Source organism: Thalassophryne amazonica, chromosome 16, assembly GCF_902500255.1.
Source record: "Thalassophryne amazonica chromosome 16, fThaAma1.1, whole genome shotgun sequence".
Taxonomy (NCBI): Eukaryota; Metazoa; Chordata; class Actinopteri; order Batrachoidiformes; family Batrachoididae; genus Thalassophryne; species Thalassophryne amazonica.
Window position 1 is genome coordinate 78133756 of NC_047118.1, and position 16363 is coordinate 78150118.

The 16363-nt window shown below is 40.8% G+C and overlaps 1 protein-coding gene across 1 annotated transcript; it reads right to left on the bottom strand.

Moving 5' to 3' along the window:
- Positions 1 to 2864: 2864 nt before the first annotated feature.
- Positions 2865 to 8569, bottom strand: csf3a (colony stimulating factor 3 (granulocyte) a). The gene is made up of 4 exons (XM_034191393.1): positions 8381 to 8569; positions 8179 to 8289; positions 4070 to 4201; positions 2865 to 3847 (listed from the first exon to the last, which is right to left on the bottom strand). Exons 1-4 carry the CDS (start codon positions 8567 to 8569, stop codon positions 3650 to 3652), a joined length of 630 nt encoding a protein of 209 aa, XP_034047284.1. The 3' UTR covers positions 2865 to 3649.
- Between the last annotated feature and the right edge of the window lie 7794 nt (positions 8570 to 16363).

Sequence of the window (16363 nt, forward strand, 5' to 3'; positions counted from 1 at the left end):
TTGATATATCTAACAGACATGGAGGTAATGCATTGTGAAAGTAATGATAAATAAACAATAAAAATAATTACAACATGAGGCACATTAGCCAGGTGCGAAGAAGCGAAAATTGTCACTGCTACCGGAAGTGCGTTGCTCTGCTAAAAAAAAAGAAAAAGAAAAAGAAAAAAAAGAAGAAAAGGATACCGATGATGCAGTGCATTCTGGGTCAAATTTTCCTATACGCAGTAGGGAGAATTCTCTTGGCTTTATTTACCTGTATTTTTCTCCTGTCTGTACCTGCAGGAAATCTATACATTTTTAATTTTCAGATTGATTTTTGCATCCATATGCACGACATCCTGCCATTTTTAAACTTGTTGGAAAGTAAAATCATGCATCAAACAACCCCCTGTGTTAATATGATTTACAGTGTCACCAATGCACGATCACTCTGGACTTGGAAACAATGTGGCAGTTGTCATTCAAAACCTGTACGGTGCATCCGAAAAGTATTCACAGCACTTCACTTTTTCCACATTTTGTTATGTTATAGCCTGATTCCAAAATGGAGCCATTTTTTTCCCCTCAAAATTCTACACACAATACCCCATAATGATACAATGAAAAAAGTTTTTATTTCATTATTGTAAATTTATTAAAATTAATAAACTAAGAAATCCCATGTACATAAATATTCACACCCTTTGCTCAATACTTTGTTGATACACCTCAAGCCTCAGTTCTTCTTAAATATCATGTCACAAGCTTGGTGCACCTATCTTTGGGAAGTTTTTGGTCATTCCTCTTTGCAGCACATCTCGAGCTCCATCAGGTTGGATGGGGAGCATCGGTACACAACCATTTTCAGATCTCTTCAGAGATGTTCAATCAAATTTAGGTCTGGTCTCTGGCTGGGCCTCTCAAGGACATTCACAGAGTTGTCCTGAAGCCACTCCTTTGATATCTTGGCTGTGTGCTTATCTATCCTATCTGTAGACCTCCGAGACAGGATTGCCTGTCCTGATCACCAGGACTCTTCTTTGAGCCACGGGCAGACAGCTCAAAGAAGAGTCCTGGTGGATCAGAACTTCTTCCATTTACAGATGATGGAGGCCACTGTGCTCATTGAGACCTTCAAAGCAGCTGGAATGTTTCTGCACCCTTCCCCCTATTTGTGCCTCGAGGCAATCCTGTCTCGGAGGTCTACAGATAATTCCTTTGACTTCATGCTTGGTTTGTGATCTGACATGCACTGTCAACTGTGGGACCTTAGTACGTAGACAGGTGTGTGTCTTTCCAAATCATGTCTAATTAACTGAATTTACCCCAGGTGAACTCCAGTTAAGCTGTAGAAATATTTCCAGGATGAACAATGGAAACAGGATGCACCTGAGCTCAATTTTGAGCTTGATGGCACAGACTGTGAATACTTACGTACATGTGATTTAGTACCTTTTTTATTTTTAATAAATTTGCAAAGATCTAAAAAAACTCCAAAACAACCTTTGTCATTATGGGGTATTGTGTGTAGAACATTGAGGAAAAAATGAATTTAATGTTTTTTAGAATAAGGTTGTAACATAAAATGTGGAAAGGGTGAAGTACTGTGAATACTTTCTGGATGTACTGCATATACAGTCTGTGGTCAAAACACCGGGACATTGAAAGTTCCCTCTCTCAGTATGTAGGCCCTTTGATACAGTCCATGGGAAGTAGTTATACTAAATGTAGCATGTGCAGCATGCTAAGAGCGACACCTAATGTATATTTTTAACCAACCAAAGCTGCATATATATTTTTTTCTAGTTTATCACAGACAGACACTGTGGCTAACATCTGAATCGATGGAAATAAAAGTTTTTTTGTGTGTGGAATCTACGCAAATATGTATATGGAAATAGTTGACCAACGGATAATAGAAGGTCATAGTTTGCAGTGAGATGTAATTTAAATATGTTCACCTGATGTAATTTAAAATTTTTGTCTGGCAGCAACCATGATATCCTTTATGCTAGCTAGGCGGTTAGCATGTAGCTTATTTAGTGAAAAGTGTTTATTGGTACAGTCAGTCTGCTGCTCACCAAAAGACTTTAAAAAATATTTTAATTGTTGTGATGTTAGTTATATTTGCTTGTAAACACTGCAGCCCCTTACAGGTAAGGATGGTAACGACATGTGACGCACATCGTGTTTCCAGTTTGGAGGCCGACTTCGCTCAGCTTCAGCTTCTTCAGGAAATCATGGGGTAAAAAAGGTCAAACTGTTTCTTATTTGACTGAGAGTAAAATATGATGTATTACAAAATTAAAAATAAAAATATTTTGGCAAAATTTGTCACTAAAATCAAACATTTTGATGGTTTCCCTCTTCAGGAGGTAAAAAAAAAATTACATTTGAACAGTCTGAAATTTCCCAAAGAGAAAATAAAGATGATTATTGTCACTGCAGATAGACCTCAAGTTTCTTCCTTTGTCCTTGAGTCAGACAAGAAGTCCTACATGACATCATCAGCTCTGTGACATCATCAACTGTTTCGCAACTCCAAAGACTACATGAATGACTCGAACCATAAACGGTTGATAAAAATTGTGCCACTTCCTGTTTTAGCCCCACCATGGAGGTGTGTTTTATTTGTTCAGCAGGATTGTGACTTTATGTACTTATTCACCAAACTTTGTGGGGGCGGGTCTGACTTAAACAAGGAAAACACAGGCTGGTTTTAAAGACGCAGAGCCAAGTCCCATGTTTTGAACAAGTGAAGGAAGTTTGATTTTGGAAAATGCAGATCCAGAGAAGAGCTACTAAATAAATAAAGAAAAAATAAAGAAAAACAACACAATTTGGTGGCAGACAGAAAATAATTTGCAAACCCTTTTTATTTTTATTTATTTATTTATTTATTTTTTACAAATGAGCTTCCTTTTATAGAAATAATCAGCAAAATATCTGCTACACAAAAATTAAACACCATTTTGTCACAGTGAAACCTTTCTCCTGAAAAGAAGACAATTTTAATGGTACAACTAATTAAAGCATTACATATCTGACATAAATATGTAATAAATATATTAATAAATAGAACACATAAATACTGAAGCTTAATTTGTTTGGAGCAAATGAACAGAAAATGACATTTTTGGGCTGTTTTCTGAAATGAGGTCATCGTCAGTTATTTCAGAATATTGATCCTTTTTTGGGGGGGTGTTTTCAGTAGAAACTCCAAAGGAGACACTTGAAGAACTGTCTTGTCGTCTTCGCTGCTTGTCGCGCTGTGAGTTTATACTTCAGGAACTCTGTACATTCCTGAAAAAAATATGATCCTTCAGACTTTGCCTGCAAAGACAAAACTCTGAGGAGGAATGAAATGAAGATGTGCAACAAGTTCAGACAGGTTCAGCTTTTGCAGCCTTTATTCCTTAAGGCAGTTCCAAACACGCTCTGAGGGCTGACATTCCTGCAGATGCTTTTCCATAAAGGACGAGGCCACACCGGGACTGACGGTTCCTGCGCCGCTCCCATCTCATTGTCGTTTGAAAATGAACCTCAGACCGTGAAACAAACCAAAGAACGATCATTGTCCTGCAAAAAGACTCCCAGATGTTCCACACAGTGGACGTTTAGTGAGTGGAGTGATTCCTCCAGCTGCGTGTCCCTGAATGCAGCGCGGTCAGCGTGTGGCTGCAGCGCTCGGTCTGATGGAGCTGATTGCTCTCAGGCTGCGAATCAGGTCGTGGCAGAAGGAGCGAAGCTGTTTCAGGATCAGGTGGGCTGCCATCTGGACATCATAGTCGCTCTGGAGGGTAGAGGTCAAGTCTGGCCTCTGGTAGTGTTCTGTGGGGTCGCTGAGGTCAGCCAGCTGCTTCAGCTGACAGAAAAACAGACATGTTAGAGTGAGTCACACAACAAGAAAAACATCAGTCATCTTCTTCTGTGGTTGCTGAGGTAGTCTGTATCTAATCTCTCTGGTTGCATTTCAAGGTGTTTGAGTTCAGTTAATGGCCAATTTAGAGGAATGTTAGGATTTCTAACAACATGCTGAGTCAAGAAGGGGTTGTCATGAGAACAGTTGTCATAAGGCGCGTCTTACGTTACTGATCTGAGACAGCAGGTCCCACAGGTCAGCTCTCAGGTCATTCAGACCGTTCAGTTGCCCTGCCAGACTTCCCAGGAGGTCGTGGTGCAGCCGGCTGCCTGCAGACATGCGTTTTACACATGTATCCTGTTGGGGCGAAACACACACACACACAGACAGCATGACTGACACTGGTCCAGCACAGCTAACTGATGTAATCTACAAGCAGCAAAAATGACGCATGTGCAGTAATTACGAGGTCACAGACATTAAACTCTGCAGTATTTCACCGCTGTCTTCATCAAACCCTCATGCTAACAAATAAGCATGCTAACATTACAAAAAGCAACATACCACTGTTGGCAAAATTTAGCCTCTGTTGCATTTTATTAGCATACTAACACACCAATACCTGTTAGCAAAGAAAAACATCTGATAAGCAGCAAAGAAAATACTGCATTTACTCTATTAAATGCCCTAGGCGCCTAAAATTTTAGGAAAGGGCAGCATTTATTGACGATCATTTGCGTGGGCGTGCTTGCACGCATGCTGTACACAGTACAGCCTTATGGTACGCAAAATGAATGCTGTTTTTCTGCATGCAGTAGTTGCTACACAATTACATAAAGTGGCTCTGCGCAAACGTTGCTACTTGGCAGCATCGCGTAAGCAACATGTTGCTCAGATTTTCCAAGTCAAAAGGAAACGCATCCGGGAGTGGTGTAGGAACAAGGATAAGCTTGCAACCCTAACCAAAACAGCAAAATGGCTGCTTGGGGATGGGGTGCATTATCAGAACATTGGTTCCATGAAAGTAGAACAGCAGGTGTCCGTGTAACGGGGGAGGGTCTGAAATACGAGACACTACGGCTACATAAGAAATATGGAAACCAGAACTTCAAAGCCTCGACTGGCTGGTATTTGAAGTTTGTGGAACGACATAACATTTCAAGCCGATGATGCGCTCATGTTGCTCAGCACCCGGAAGAACTGATGGATAACAAGGTGGACAGATTTCTGAAGTATGTCTTGAGAATGCACAAGAAAATCAGATATGGACAAAATGTGGCATCTCATGTGCTATGGATGGCTCTCAGAGGACGACTTAGTTTGGGACTCAGTCTGATTCTGATGGTTACCCGTTTGAGGGATTTGACGCGGATGACATTGCTATGGAGGAGGAAGTCATGGCAAACCTGCAAGAACACCCAAGTATCGCACTGCCTGAGTCAGTGAAGATGCCACCGAGACTTCGGCAGAGGACGACTATGACAGTCCTGGACACTAGCCACAAATTCTGAACTTCACGGATTGTTTATTTTTTGTTGTGGCAATGAGATAGGATTATTTCATTTTAATTTTATGCTGTTCTCTCAGGAATTCACAATTTCACTATATGCAATTTGCCAAAAAAAGTCAGGGGGCAGGGGCTAATAGGAAGGGGGCCTTTAATGGAGTAAATATGGTATTTTGGGTAATATGCTAGCACGACATTCCTAATACAACCATCATCACAATGACAAAATGTAACCTGATCTTCTGAAATTTTGTTTCCTCAAATTATATATATATATATATATATATATATATATATATATATATATATATATATATATATATATATATATATATATATATATATATATATATATATATATAAACAGTAGTGTTCAGAATAATAGTAGTGCTATGTGACTAAAAAGATTAATCCAGGTTTTGAGTATATTTCTTATTGTTACATGGGAAACAAGGTACCAGTAGATTCAGTAGATTCTCACAAATCCAACAAGACCAAACATTCATGATATGCACACTCTTAAGGCTATGAAATTGGGCTATTAGTAAAAAAAAAGTAGAAAAGGGGGCGTTCACAGTAATAGTAGCATCTGCTGTTGACGCTACAAACTCAAAACTATTATGTTCAAACTGCTTTTTTTTTTAGCAATCTTGTGAATCACTAAACTAGTATTTAGTTGTATAACCACAGTTTTTCATGATTTCTTCACATCTGCGAGGCATTAATTTTGTTGGTTTGGAACCAAGATTTTGCTCATTTACTAGTGTGCTTGGGCTCATTGTCTTGTTGAAACAGCCATTTCAAGGGCATGTCCTCTTTAGCATAAGGCAATATGACCTCTTCAAGTATTTTGACATATCCAAACTGATCCATGATACCTGGTATGCGATATATAGGCCCAATACCATAGTAGGAGAAACATGCCCATATCATGATGCTTGCACCACTATGCTTCACTGTCTTCACTGTGAACTGTGGCTTGAATTCAGAGTTTGGGGGTCGTCTCACAAACTGTCTGCGGCCCTTGGACCCAAAAAGAACAATTTTACTCATCAGTCCACAAAATATTCCTCCATTTCTCTTTAGACTAGTTGATGTGTTCTTTGGCAAATTGTAACCTCTTCTGCACATGTCTTTTATTTAACAGAGGGACTTTAGGGGGATTCTTGCAAATAAATTAGCTTCACACAGGCGTCTTCTAACTGTCACAGCACTTACAGGTAACTCCAGACTGCCTTTGATCATCCTGGAGCTGATCAATGGGTGAGCCTTTGCCATTCTGGTTATTCTTCTATCCATTTTGATTGTTGTTTTCCGTTTTCTTCCACGCGTCTGTTTTTTTTTTTGTCCATTTTAAAGCATTGGAGATCATTGTAGATGAACAACCTATAATTTTTTGCACCTGCGTATAAGTTTTCCCCTCTCCAATCAACTTTTTAATCAAACTACGCTGTTCTTCTGAACAATGTCTTGAACGTCCCATTTTCCTCAGGCTTTCAAAGAGAAAAGCATGTTCAACAGGTGCTGGCTTCATCCTTAAATAGGGGACACCTGATTCACACCTGTTTGTTCCACAAAACTGACAAACTCACTGACTGGATGCCACACTACTATTATTGTGAACATCCCCTTTTCTACTTTTTTTTTACTAATAGCCCAATTTCATAGCCTTAAGAGTGGTATACGAGTATATATATATATATATATATATATATATATATATACACACACACGAGGTCTATTAGATAATAAACCGACCCTTTTATTTTTTTTTTTTTAACTATATGGATTTCAATGACGTGCGATTACAACAATCATGCTTGAACCCTCGTGCGCATGCGTGAGTTTTTTCATGCGTGTTGGTGACGTCATTTCCCTGTGGGTAGGCCTTGAGTGAGATGTGGTCCCGCCCTCTCGGCTGAATTCCTTTGTTTCACACGTTGCTCGAGACGGCGCGTGTTGCTTTATCAACATTTTTTCTGGACCAACATCAACATTTTTTTGTCAGGCGCCGTGGGCCGTCCTTAAAGCGACAGTTACAGACCAAAATCTCTCATCAGCCGTTAAAATTTTTACCGAAAACCAGATGAATTTATCGAATGGTGTCCACTCAGTTGTGCCTTACAGTTTTGAAAAAAATTTTATCAAACAAAGCAGCAGTCTGAGCCATTCCTAAACAATGAAAAAAATCGACGAGAGGGTGGGCCACTCCTCACTCAGTGACTGCCCACAGGCGAATGACGTAACCGACAGGTGTGAAAAAACTCTTGCATGCCCACGAGGGTTCAAGCATGTCTGATGTAATCACACGTGATTCAAATCCATATGGTTTTTAAAAAAAATAATAAGGTAGGATTCTTTTCTAATAGACCTCGTATATATATATATATATATATATATATATATATATATATATATATATATATATATATATATATATATATATATATATATATATATTGGGTCAAGTAACAGGAGTCTTTATTCTGACTCATCTCAGCCATCTGGATTTACTTATGTTTTGTTCTAAAGGTTCTTCACAGACACTTTTTCCTTGTATCTGTTGTTAGCTTAGACACACGTTTGCCATTGTTGTCGTATTTCTGTATACAAACAGCAGCAGTGAAGAAGTTTCATTTTCTCCTGTGGAAAGTCACCTTTGGCTGTTGTGATGTCATACTAACCAAGGGGACAGAACTGCCGTTATTCATACGCACACGCTAAATCGCTTGCTTTGGATGGATGACATTTATAGCGCACATGCTAATGATGGGATGCTAACATGTTACTTTTTGCCATGCTAACGTGCTAACGTACGTGGACTGACCAGTGTGAAGCTGTCTGACAGCGGTTTGAGGACGGGTGCTGCAGGAATCTTCAGTGACGTCGTCATCATCTGCAGGTTTGCTGGCTGGTTGGAGGGGTCAAGTGTCAAACCCTGAGGAGAACAGGAAGATGAGTTAAAACTTGCTGAACAGACAACAAACTGCCCAGTGACGTGATTTATTTACTTATTTATTTATTTTTACCTCCATGGTGACAGTTGCTCTGTATGCCGTGGGAATGTCGTGCAGGATTTTCTCCACCAGCAGCTTTGCTCGCTCCGCTGCCTCCCTGAAGGCCAGCTGAGGGTCAACAGGAGCTGACTGGACCAAAACTGCAAAGACGCAGCAGTGCAGCAAAACATCTGGAAGACAAAAGACACAATACAGATTCATTTTTTATTTCATCATGATGTAAAACAAGAGCAATCAGAGATTTCTGACATCCACCAATCCGGATCCGGATCACCTCCAAAATGCAGTGGAGTCTTCCATGTCCTAATATCTATCTGTGGTGCACATTTGGTGCGAATCCGTGAAGTAGTTTTGATGTAATCCTTCAAAGCATACATAAAGTGAACTCTGGATCCAGAATCCAGATCTGTATCCAGATCATCTCCAAAATGCAGTGGAGTCTTCCATGGCCTAATATGTATTCCTGGTGAAACTTTGGTGAGAATCCGTGCAGTAGTTTTGACGTAATCCTTCAAAGCATACATAAAGTGAAATATGGATCCAGAATCCAGATCTGGATCAAGATGAAATTATTTTCTATTCTTATAAGTTTGATGTTGAAGAAAATCTGAAAAGCTAAAAACAAATTTTGTGTAATTTCTGGTTTGACAGCGTGGGCTGGTATTGCATCCACCACACTATGGAACCGCCTCTCATCCAGGGTAGCAACCACATAGGCAGACAATCAGTCCATCCGCAGGTGAAGTGTGGGCATGTCCGTGACCATCTCCAGCTGCTAGGGTCCTAAACACTCAGGCTCCTGAGTGCTGGATCATGTCCAGAGAAACACCACGTGGACAAAATGTCTTAGCTGATGTTCCCTCACAATGCAAATGAGTCTCTGGACCTCAAAGGCTGAGGACCCAGAGACATGGACGTCTCTGCTGAGATAAATAAAAGTCTCCTCACGTTCACTTTCACTTTCACCACATGCAGATAACTTTATGATGGGTGAGGTCGCAGAAAGCCTGGATCTTTAGTCTTGATCCAGGATAATCACAAACTCAGACACTTCAGCTTCTCAAGCGCTGAGATCAGAGAATCCACTGATTCCACAAAGGTCACAGCATCAGTTGGCAGGCTGCAGACACACAGCAACCTGCCGGGATTCTCTGCTCAGAGATGAACTCGGTTCATGTGTTCATTTCCCTACAGCCGCGTGCGTCTCATATTTTAATAACAGTTTTCCCCAACATGTTGGGATCATATTCTCTCGTGAATTTTCTTGTAAAACGACACTTTAGCCTCAAAATGTTTAGTTTTTCAGAAAACATCAACAATATTGCGATTTGATTCTGCATGAACAAAAATATTATTTTTCAAGAGAGAGAAACAGAAAGTAGAACTTTGGTCATCACTGAGGGTTCGTGCAGTGGATCTCAGGTGAGGCGCAGGAGGAGCCTCCACACGCACCGCACCGACGTTTGTCGCGGCTGTTTTAGTTTGTTCGTCTGAATGTACGCGCGGGTTTGGACCGGAAGTGAAGGTGTCTTACCTGTCAGCACGGTCATGCTTGTCACGGCGGCTTGCGCGCTGTCGCTCCATTTGCCGCCGTTTTTTCTGCTTTTATGTGCGCTCGCGCCTCGCGCGGAGTTTCCCATTTACTCTGTTCAAGGATGACGAAGATGATGATCATGACTCGTCTGTGAATTTTAAAGTGACGTCAGTAGCGGTCCTAGAGTGATTTACTCCCCGGGCGAAACCCCCTGCGTGCGCCCCCCCAGCACACTAACATGGCCACCACCTCCACCCCACCACCCATGAAAACACTAACTTCGTCCAGAACACCCACAATCCCACAAATTAACTCACAACAGCTATTTTCAAGAACAAATTTCCGGTTTTAATGACTACTGCAATAACAAACACAAAGAAATTGGCACAGTCTGTGTCATCATCCATGCACTTATCTGCAATGATCTCAAAAGTTTGCAGGAGGGCATCATAATTGTTTGCCACAGTGCTCACTATCCGTGATGTGAAATTCCATCGAGTAGGAGCATTTCTGGGCAACCTTGAGCAGCCTGCAGACTCAAGAAAAGACATCCTCTTTGTGGATTTTGAGAAAAATGTGGCAAACCCAAAGAGTGATGCAAAAAATATTCTGCACTCAGATAAGCATTTAGCCCCCCTGAAACAGAACCAGATTCAGTCTGTGTGCATAGCAATGCACAAACATTGCACTGGGGGCTGTTGCTTTAACTTTGGCCTGCAAACCATTGAGAGCTGAAGCCATGACAGCAGCCAAGGCTTTTTCATAAGGAAGACTATCAAATGGCTTCGCCAAAATCCGGTCCACAACATTCAAATTGTCTGCCATTATGTGCAGCTTGCTACCTAGCTAGCTCGCTAGCTGGGACTGGCGCGAGGCTAGTGTGAAGTTTGTCCGCCTTTGAGTGCTTTGTGACGGTGGAGGAGCTCAGCAGCACCCGCTGCTCGGTAGGGACAGAAACTGCGATAGAAGTCAGACAGAGTGATAGAAGTCAGTCTCCAAACACAAGCAGCTACAAAAAAACCCCACCAGAAATAGAAGCTCGATTTGTCGCTAGTCGTTTTTAACAAAGAAAATGCCGCTAAGAGAATTAGGAAAGTCTCCGGTTCAACTCAGAACAGAATGAAAATTAAAAAATGCTCCCACGGATGTTACGCCAAAAGATCGCTGATTCGCTCATTTCGCTGTCAATCAAAAAGGGATTCAGCCTCCGACAGATCATCCAATCATCAAGCAGAAGGTGAGCGTCCGGGCCAGGCCACTGCCCCATAGACCCCCAGACACGCTGAGCGTCCGATGGGCGGGACAAAGCCCAGCATTTATCCAATGACTCGTCTCGTTTCGCTGCACTCTTTGCTACTGTTTAAAGCACTGTGAAGCTGCTGAATGAGTGAGAGGGAAGCCGCGCCGTTACCAGTGATAAGCTGATTCTGAACAAAAGTTGAGCGCGTTGTAACCACGAACCCCCCCCGTCAGGCCAACCCTCCCCCCACCCCGGTTTTTTTGGACAGGTTTTTTTTTGACCGTTTTTTTTTTTTTTTTTCTTTCCCTTACGGTCGTGCCCCCCACCCCCACCCCCCGCGATGCCGCCTCCAGGACCGCCCCTGAGTGACTGAGGGCCAAAGTCCATAGGCCGGGGGTCTGGCGGCACTTTAGGCCCCCCGAAGCCAACGGTTTCTAGATAACCTCAGATGCATTCTGAGCATCCAGAGCAGTAATTTTAATGTTTTGAGAAGACCATAAAGTGGACACCATTTGACTTATGCAATTTGAAACTGTGGATATAAGTACTTTATTCTGAGAATAGCCAGCATTGATTTTATTAACATCCTGGTATAAATAAGGTATCACCACATGTGTAGAACTCAAAAAGAATGATAGGTTGAGTTCTCATTAAAAAAACTGCAATGTGGTAAAATGTATTCAAAAATATGAAAGAACAGGCTCTTAATAATTATTAACTATCACATACATCACAACAGATCATAAGTTTAGGATAAATTACTTATCATTAAATTAATTTTTGAAGTGGCACTGATGACAACACTCATACTGAACATCATTTTGCTTGCATAGACTGATTTTGGAGATCAAGCAGTAATTGCAGATGGGCTTTCTGAGGTCCCAGATATCTTTTCTGATTTCCTTTTCTAACTTTCAGAATTCAGTAAATTAGCATATGGTCCATTGATACTTATGTGTAGACACTAGTCCCTAGAGGCAACTATTTTTGGTTTCAAATCTGGGCAAATGCAGTCCCAGAAAATTCCGAATGTGACAAACAAGAAACAGGTGTTGTAAACAAGTCAATGCTGCTAAAAATACAAACTTGCAGAAACAAAGATACTATTCTGACATGGTTTTGCACATAAAACTGTCATGGTTTGCACATAAGACTGGCATAGCATGTTTCAAGTACACACATATATGTCAGAAGGTGGGGGGACATACCATAATCTGTCCGCCCTGGTTGAAAAGGTGTGGGGGGGGGGACATGTCCCCCCTATCCCCCACCAAATTGCACCCATGTTTGCATCTATTATATAAATATGTGCACTTGGATAAGTGACACGTCAAAAGCAATGAGGGTCAAAATTTACATTACACACACTCTAAGAAAAAAAATGTAGAATTTAATTGCTAAAGTTAAGGTAACTTTTTCCACATAACTGTCAATTAAGTGCAAAACAATATTGGAATTTAACTAATAATGTTTCAATTGATTTAATTAATTTCAAATACAATATTGTTTTGCACTTAATTGACAATGTTATGTAGAAAACCTTAACTTTATCAATTAAATTCAACATTTTATGCCTAAGAGTGTAGGTTCCATTTGTTAGAGTGCAGATGCCCAAACTAATTGACGAGTGAAACAAACATTCAGTGTTTTATTTGTACTGATGTACATATACACATTATAAATTAAATATTGAATCATTACAGTGTATTCAAAGTACATCAGTAATATTAACACTGACAAATTATTATTATGTTATACGTCATCGTTGCCTGCTGTCTGCTGTTGTCTGTGTGTGAATTAAAAAATATTCCAGTTGTGTTCTTAATTTTGTTTCACCAAGGAAATATAATCAATTTAACAATTTTTCATCTATTATATAAAAAAATTATTTCATACTTTGGACATCAGTAGATAAAATTAAAATTCTAATCCAATTACATTTTTTTTTCTGCAAATCTGATTGGTTAATTGTGTGACATTTCAGACCATAAAATATCACATGGACAATAGCAAAATATTTAAACCGTTTCAGATTTGATGTGTTATTCTGCGCCCTGACCGCCCGCGCTGCTAGCTGAGACCGAGGGAAAGCAGCCTAGCGACCATGATGCTGAAATGGATTAATTTAAGATACCATACGAAAGTATTGATGTGGATTCTGCTCACAGAATTTCCAGTTTGGCATGAAGACGCTGTTGCTACAGTAAGCTTTGACGAGCCGACCACACCCTTTGTCTGTGTAACAGTTTTATTGAACTATTTTATTATGCAGATTAAGATGTAGCCTTCAGTGGTGGACATGGATCTGTGCAAATGTTGGAATTGGATTCGAATGGGAATAACACCCTTGTGTCTGATGATTTGTGGACATTAATGGTGCATTTTATGGTCGCAAATAGCCATTTTACCTGCTCTGCAAATCATCAGACACAACAGGGTTATTCCCTAAATGCTTAACATCAACAACTGTGCACTATCAGTATAAGATAAGAAAGTGATAGTCCATTTAAGATTAATAATAGTCTATAAATAAAAATGCATTTTTTGTAGTCTCTCTAATGTGGACCAATTAAGATGGGATCAAAGGTCACCCTGAGATTTTAACTGTTACGATATGATAAATGCATTCAGTGAAGTTAATTTATCAAACTGGTGTATGTGTGTTGCTGGACCAATGACCCTCATCTAGTCTTCTCTGAGTTTAAAAGTAAGAAATTACAGGGCATCCAGTTTTTCAGAGGCTAGATGGTGTTCCAAAATCCTGGTATTGAGATTTGTATAAATTGGTGTATAAAGCTGACTGTCATCAGCATAACATTGAACAGTAATTCCATAACTTTGCATTATTTGAACAAGAGGAGGTATGTAAAAAAAAAGAAAATCAAGGACAGGTGTGAGGGGAGGCGACTAGAACAGGGGTGTGGTCAGACAAAGGGAAACGCCCACCACCAAAAGAAAGACAGAGAGAACCCAAGCAGAAAGCAACAGGCAGAGAGCCGACAACCCCCCCCAAAAATAAGACAAAATATACAATAAAACAGAGCACAAACCCAAAACCTGACACAGAACCAAATTCTTTATGTGATGGTGCCTTTATAGCAATGTGTGTGCAGTCAATAGCTTTATAGTCAAAAGCAAATTCTATAAATATAAATAGTCAATAGCAAATTGTGATTTCATGTTGGAATGTGATGTACCTGGATGATATTCGGATGATTGTGTTCTACACTGGCATTGCTCGGTTCAAGGTTGACTGGCACACTCCTGACCGATCGGCCAGCTCACGCTGGAATGCCCCTGTTGCCAGGAAGCCCAGGGTGGTCAGCACCTGTGTGGGTACAGACAACCCCTGGCTCCTCACCGTATTGCTGTCTGAGCTGGCAGCAGTGCTGCGTGCAACTCCAGTAACAGTGGCCTTGGTAATCAATATTGGCTTATGAGCCAATTATCGTCATTTACATGAAAATTGGCGCATTCCCTGAATACACGTTCACGTTGGATTTAACCATTTGCAAGGTCCTCTAACAACACTAACGCAGCCACTGCTAGTGCCATTTTACGCATCACATGTGGGTGTGTCAGTTGTTCATAAGTGTATCTTTGGTGTGCACATCTTTCTGATGACTTCTTGTTTTCACACTATTACTGGTTTCCCAGCATCACCTCTACGTGTCGGCAGTGGAACAATAGCTGTAGAAGCGTATGTATGCCAGCCAGGATTTTTGCGTGATACACCACACATTTCCATGGTCATTTAACTTTTGATACGTGAACATTAGAGTGGCGATGGATGGATGCCACTTTTTTTGTGTAAATGCACACTTTTTCAGCCTGGTCTCACATTTTTTTTCGTGCCCACCATCACGAAAAGCACCAGCTTTTCCTGACACAGTGTTTTTATTTTGCTATTTATAATCTTCCCTTTCTCCTAACTCTAACCATAACCATAGTGTAAGCGTGTACCCTCCCCAAATGTTAACCATGACTCCCCCAAGACCCCCCCCCCTTCACCCTGCTTTTGTGGCCCCATCACGAAATGAATTTGTGCGCCCGTTACGAAAAACGCCCCATTTTTGTACCCCCATCACGAACCCATAGATTAATCGACTTTTCGTAACCCAGTCCCACAAACTGCCGTGAGCCTGGGTTGTGCTTTGTACATGAAGCCCCAGGTCTGACTGATCTGTTGACTCAGGGGGTTTTCTGGTCTTATGAAATGCTCCAGCGGGAAAAAATTCACCTCAGGATGTTGGGAAACTTTGTTTAATTACCGAGTCACATTTGTTCACATAAACGGTGTCACGAGGGCGTGTAAGAGAAGGTGGGTTCCTGGACGACAAACGCTGCAGAGGAAGGGGCGGAGCGCCCTGCAGTTCCAGCAGGAGGACGTGTGGACAGGAAATTCAGCTCCACCACAGAAGCCCAGCTTACTTTAACTGAACATTTCCTTCTCTGAAACAGCGAGAATCAGACAGAGTTACAAAACAGTCACAAACTGTTTTCTTCCCCTGACTGGTCACAAGAAAACTGGCTGGAAAAGTGAAAAGAATAGTTGTTTTTAGTTTGTCCAATTACCTATGACCCCCCAAAATAAAGGTTTTGGTCAGAATGGTTCATGTGATGTTTCTGAATTAAAGCTGAAAGTCGACACAATAAGAACATCTGCATTGTTTCATTCCAATGTCTTTGTGGTGAAGTACAGAGGCAGTGTTACTGTCCAAAGTTATGCTTTGTCTCTGTCAAGTTGTAAAAAAAAATGTGTACCGTCCTTGGCTGGGAAGTAAATGTGAGGCATCATTGTAGAAAAGCATTTTCTCCAGCTTGTGTCTTCTTTCCACAAAGACTCTACTTCAGTCCACATCTGGACCGTGTCCGCGCTGAAATCCTGCTCATCACTTTGACTGATGGCTGAACAGCTTCCTCTTGGTCCACCAGCTGATATCATCCACACAAACATCTAACTCCTGAACATATATTATAGTTGAGTGAAGAGATAAGCAGGTCCTCCACTGGTTCTTTCTTCTTTCTTGTCATGTTTGGAATTTTGTGCAATGTGGATGTAGTTCCTGCTTCTCCTTGTGGTGCAGTTTTTCCACTTTAATTTCTGAGCTCAGAATCTGGAATAAATAATTCCGTTATACACAGAAAAAAGAGAATGTTTGAACCAACTTTAAAAAGTGTTACAATTTGTAAAAAACCTGAATGAATTAAGTTGTTTGAA